This window comes from Haliaeetus albicilla, chromosome 17 (genome assembly GCF_947461875.1).
Source record: "Haliaeetus albicilla chromosome 17, bHalAlb1.1, whole genome shotgun sequence".
Taxonomy (NCBI): domain Eukaryota; kingdom Metazoa; phylum Chordata; class Aves; order Accipitriformes; family Accipitridae; genus Haliaeetus; species Haliaeetus albicilla.
This window is the reverse complement of record NC_091499.1, coordinates 8,481,887-8,487,886: the sequence shown is the minus strand read 5'-3', so window position 1 is coordinate 8,487,886 and position 6,000 is coordinate 8,481,887. Positions and strand designations below refer to the sequence as shown.

Below are 6,000 nucleotides of genomic sequence, written 5' to 3'. Positions count from 1 at the left end.
TCAAACTACCCAGTATTTCATGATGCTCAAAATCACTTTAAGAATCCTCTGGACTCTAGCCACATCTTCCAAGGCAGCAAGAAGATGTGTTGGCTTAAGTAAGCCTCCTGCAGCAAGAATGACCAGTTTCCCTACACCCCCCCAGACAGCTGACCTAATTGACCTGCTATCACAAAGCCTTTAAAATATTTCAATGCTCTTCTGAAGCTAAGAAAACATGAACTCAGTAATCTAACATGCAGAAATTGTCAAGGAAAGCTTCCCTAGTGCTGACCTTCACCTTTTTCCATCACTGATCAAGGAGTATGTCATACTCTAATTCATGCAGATAAACAAGGAAAGAGGAACAGCATAATACTCTGTGTTCGTGTCATAGTAGGTATTTCAAGAGATACTTGCATGTTTTTCATGTACACCAGTTAGCATTTTAGGAACTTTTTTTAGCTTCGGGGTATAAAATAACTTGAACATACTCATAAAAGTTTCTGTAGTCCAAACACTGTAGTGCTTTGTGAGTAACAAAGACCAAAATAACCAACTAACAATTGTCATCATTCAATCCAAGTGGCACAAAGAGTGAAACAGCCCACAATGAAAAGCATTCAATTAAATTCTTTTTAATGATCTGCAAGCATTATCAGAAGACACAAAGAACATTTAAAAATATGAACTTTATGCTGAGTGTCCTTTTAAAAGCTAGCAGCACAAAATTTTCTGAACAGACCAGACATCTCTAGCATCCTGAACAGTAGTGCGTCATTTTGTTGTCCATGATTTTTGACTCCCAAGTTTTGCAAATGCTGATACATCCAGACTTTTACCACTGTTGCACTGTTCATATAAAGTCTGAAAGTTAATAAAAACACAGGTATTCAGGTCAACACAGTTGTATCACACAGATTCAAACTATATCTTTATAACAAACATTACCACTTGAAATAAGTCATCTCATACTGAAGTATTCCAAACTCCATACTAAAATTTCTCTTTCAAGAGAATAAAGATACACTTAAGACTGCTTAGTTGTACCAGTTGTAATGCAATGCAGCGCATAAAGAAAACACATATCCTGACTTAGCAGCATGAGCAAAGGTATAGAGCTTCACAAGTCAGCAGAGAACAAACTAATTACCGAGATTTAAAAATCCAGTTTACTCCATTACTTGTCTCTGATATAGAAACACCAGCATGGAAGGAGAGAGGTATTTGCATACTTGGGGTGAGCAAGTTTCATATGAGATAGGAAAATCAGTGGCCAGAAACATAGCCACATCACAATATTGTTAAAAGGATAATATCTTGTTTGCCCCAATATTTAAACAGGTATGACTAGCAGTCTAAGTGTAAATAAACTTTTTTAGATTTACTTTAAACATACTGAATTTGCCTTCCTTCCTATGAAAGCAGCTTTGCATTCCATCTCAACTTATTATATATTTGACCACCATCACCACCTCTTCTGAGAGACAGGTGGAAAGAACTGAGTTGAAGAGTTATCAAGCTTCTCTTTCAGGCAGTAAAATGAGAGGCTGGAATCATAATACCTCAACATACAGGGACTAATTAACACATAGCAATGCATTAACAGTTCAGTAACTTCCAGGAAGTAAGAACAAATACAGTTAAAAAGCTTGCACACTTGACAGATCGATTTTAGATCATTTCTCCATAATGATGGTTTTTAAATTAGAAGACCTACTACAGTTTTTGGGCAGCTTAAAAGCAAAGCAGCACAGTAAGGACTGTTTTAGAGAGGAGATACTGGGGCAGTGGGTATTTGGAAATAAAACTATACAGATGTACTGAGAAGTGGAAAGGAAAGAAAAGAAAAAAGAAAATCAAGATTACCATCATCCTTTCAACCCTTCCCATTCAGAAGGATGTGGAGAGATTCTGCATGCTTGCAAACAAAAGCACTACAAAGTCATGTTTTTCCAGCTGTGGTTGAAGCTTTGATACATGCATCCTTTCAGCTTTCACTACCAAACATTCTAACCTTTGTTTGGATGAACACATACTACCATACAAAATGGAAAAGAAAGTTTACTTACCCTAGCAGCTCTAGAAATAGAGTTGGGAGAATTCAAGCCAACAAGCTGGCCAAGGATATGTTTCATTTCCTCTGTTGTTCCTTTTGCATTTGGAACACCTGCAGTTAATTTATAATTATGATAAAGTTGTATACAACTATGTATAAATTACCAGTTTGTAAGAGGTTTAAGAATTAAAATACTGAAGTCTTTTCTGAAACATACTTAGGCATCAAACAAAATACTGTTACACCAGCAAGTGCAAAGTACATGTAAGAGTAAAGCATTTTGTTTTCTTAAACAGAATCATAAATACTATTTAATAAAAAAGTATTTTAAAATAAATGTACCTGTTTGACAATTACTTTGAATTTGAACATAGGGATGTACCAGCAACTCCGAAACAGATATTCTTTGTTTAGGATTTCTTATTAAACAGCGCTGCAAATGAAAAAAACAGAAGAATGCTTTGCCTATAAATTAAGAATTTTCCTAAGAATTAACAGTGAGGATCTTTAAAAGACCCTGTAGATGCATGTCAGAACTTTTCACTGCCAAACTAAATACTCAGAAAGACTCAACTCACAATACAATAATAGATTAACCTAATTGCCTTCATTAGCAATTATCTTCAGAGTAAAGTTTGGTATCCTGTTTTACTTAAGCAACAATGTCGGAAGAAGTGAAGCCCGGAACCTACAATGTCCTTTTATTCCAAATGACACAAAATGACCCTGAGATTTGAAAGTTAAGGGGATAAGCATTTCTGGATTTCAGTTTGTTACTTGCTGAGCAACACAATTAGGGCTCAAGTTAAAGCATAGGCCAAGTTTCAAAAGCAGGCAGATATACAGGGTTAGGAAAAGGGATGGCATGTACAAAAGCTGCTGTATTCACTTTGCGTTGTTCAGCCAAAGAAGCTAAGTCAGACCACTTTAAGTATTTACTTGTTTATTTGCTATTGAGCTGAAAATAGACTTTTAATATGGAAACTACATGAAATAGCTCTAGCTTCATTAGGTCTTCTTTTGGAATAAGGCCTCTTAGTACAAGTAGCAGCAAGCATTTATTTGTCAAAAAGTTTCTCAAGCACAACTCATTCAGTTTCAGAAAATATGCTTTAAATAAAGAAATTGCCATTATTTGAATCAAAATTAATCTTAAGGGACAGTTACCTTTAGCACATCTTGAAGATCCTTCTCAGCAATATCTGGGAATTCTATTTCATAACTAGGATCAACAATAGCATGCAGTTTATTAATTGGATTTGTTATATGTTGAAATGGAGTCCTTCCATATGTCATACAGTACAAAATGCATCCCAATGACCACACATCACTTTTGGGACTTATCTAATATAAAAACAAAAAAACTAAGATTACTCACTTAAATTGATTGAAGAGTCAGTTCCTTATCATGTAATTGTAAAGTCATTTCACTTAACAGTATATCTATTTTACATTGGATAACAGATCTTAGTAACTATCACACAAAATCACCAAACCAGCATGCCATTATCTACTAAGAGAGTGATGTGGCTTCATTCACTAATATTCCATAAGAAAGCTATTTTTATTAGTTATTTTTGAAAATCAACTTACTCGAACAACTAACTTAAAATAAAATTAAAGGTAGTCCTTAACAAGTTGAACAGCAGGATTCTAATTTTGGTTTTATGAGTAAATAAAAGCATACTAAATTAATTCAATCCAAAAACCAGTGAGACATCACAGCTATGTCCCCAAAGTGGGAAGCCATAGTTCAGTTCCTCTGGGTTTAAAAGGATCCAGATTTCAACCACCACACCTGGGCTGTTCCTTACAGGAGGACTTTCTACTTCTCCTGTTGAAGCTGAAGCATTTTTAAGAAAAGCACATAAGGTTGGGGGAGTAGGGGAGACGAAGGAGGTGGGGAAAGAGGCACACAGACAGCCTGACTCCCAGCACAATGGTTAGATTTTTGCTTGGATAAGCTGAGCTCCAGAACAAGTCTGCACTTCGCATACAATTTTTTAAAACGTAAAAGAGGTAAAAAGTATCATCCTTAACAAAAGAAATCCATCTATAAAACATTGTATTCTGTGTTTAGAACGACAAAATTCTGTTTTGCTACATAGTAATACTTCCATTGAACTGTTAAGAAGTCACAATCTTTGAATGTGTATATGCACTTACATATGAATATGGATTTTTTTAATACACTTCCACAAAACCATGTACTCCTTAACTGAAGTTTGACTGCCAATGTGAAATTGCTTTCCTTCAGTACTTTCTTCATAACTGACATTGTTGCCCTACTGAAGTTATAAAAAGCTCTACAATACACAGTACTCTGTAGCATAGAAAAATTAATAAGATACACAGAACTCGTACATGTACCCCCTAACATACTAGACTTCATTGTATAATCTTATAAAAGACCTTATTAGGTATCACTCATTTCTTGCAAAACCTGCCTCTCAAAACAATTCAAAAATAGGACAATGACACAAGCATCATCATATCTTGTTGTTTAAGCAAACATACTAACAATGGTTTATATCAGAAAGCAAGTTTTCTTGTTTTCAGAAAAAGATTTCTAAGCCATGGTTATTTATGCAGAATGCTAAAATATAGATGTGTAGCAGCTAGCAGTACCATAAGAGCTCCACCAATTTTTGGCAGCACAATAGGCAACCAAGAAGTGACCAAAGAATGATACTTTCACTTGACACCACAGAATATCCTCCCAGAAACACCCGCTGAAAGCTCTAGCCTGTGGAGTGATTTCAGTGCAAAGAAGGACTTGTCAGAGATGCACAGCATGATGGACCCTTAAGATGATCAAAAGGCCTTTGTAACATTAGTCAATGGTACAGCCTCTGATATGTGAGAGGCTGCATGCATTTCACTGTACTCTATATTGCTGTTCAATGCCATTCACGTTGATAACGTAGTGGAAGACTTTTATATTGATCCATAAAAATGGATTTTAAAATATTCCTACATTTATTATTCCGTTTAGGTATTATCATTATATTATCAGCTCCTCCAATGCCCAAGCCCATGCATCTGTTTTCAGTTTTACTTATTAATTCAGCACTTACATTTTTTTAAACATCATCTGCAAAATGCTTTTAGGTAGTTGAGAGGAATGAACTTAGCCTTCACTCTCTGCCCACCATCATCGTGGCACAATGGATTTCCTTGTGTTCTAGCTTCAGTGGAAGTTTTTGAGAAAACTAAGTCTTATAATATATGCCTGAACTACTTCTTAACATGAAGAACAGGAGAAAAAAAGATTGTTACCTTAGATCGAGATTTCCCATTTTCTCCATAGGAAGACAAATCTTTTATTGCTTCCGGTGGCATATAATTCATTGTGCCAACCTAGCCATTAAAATGTAAAAATATTCCTTTAAGTGAAGCATGCACTTAATTTAACTCACTTGATAGATTTTTCTCTCGAAGCACTGAAAGGCATCTTGAAAATTTGTTTCCATTAAGGCTGAAGGCCATTGTTATTACATTCAATAAAAACATGTAAAAGAGTCATATATATGAATATTTATATATACATATAAAACCATTTAGCATAAAATTTCAGTATTCACTGATGTTACTACATTAATCAACATAATCAGCAAGTACTATAGCACTTTACGGAAAAGTGTACATCAATTTTTCAAAAGTATTTCACCTGAGAATCTTTAATGATGCTTGTCACATCTGGCTGCATTTGATTTGCAATGCCAAAGTCAATTAGTTTTAACATTCCATCAACTATCAGAAAGTTTGCTGGTTTCAGATCACTGTGAATAATGCCTGTAAAATAAAGTTTAAAGTAAATCCAGGTTTAGTCAACCCAAGTTACTACTGTGGGGGTTTTTATTGCTCAATTGCCATAACCCCTGCAGAGAGAGAAGTTGCCAATCAGCTTTACTTAGCCAAAACCCAATTATTCTTTGCAGATTTCACAAAGTGTTTCCATT

At 35.0% G+C, this 6,000-nt stretch overlaps 1 protein-coding gene across 2 annotated transcripts in view; it reads right to left on the bottom strand.

Annotated features, from left to right (window-relative positions):
* Positions 1 to 601: 601 nt before the first annotated feature.
* The window catches only part of TTK (TTK protein kinase), a 40,132-nt gene continuing 34,733 nt past the window's right edge, over positions 602 to 6,000 (bottom strand). For both annotated transcript variants that reach the window (XM_069804729.1, XM_069804730.1), the window contains exons 18-23: positions 5,709 to 5,833; positions 5,318 to 5,398; positions 3,206 to 3,382; positions 2,381 to 2,471; positions 2,052 to 2,149; positions 602 to 846 (exon numbers count right to left, since the gene is read on the bottom strand). In XM_069804729.1, the coding sequence (XP_069660830.1) occupies positions 757 to 846; positions 2,052 to 2,149; positions 2,381 to 2,471; positions 3,206 to 3,382; positions 5,318 to 5,398; positions 5,709 to 5,833 (662 nt within the window). In that variant the 3' untranslated portion in view covers positions 602 to 756. The remainder of the gene's footprint in view (positions 847 to 2,051; positions 2,150 to 2,380; positions 2,472 to 3,205; positions 3,383 to 5,317; positions 5,399 to 5,708; positions 5,834 to 6,000) is intronic.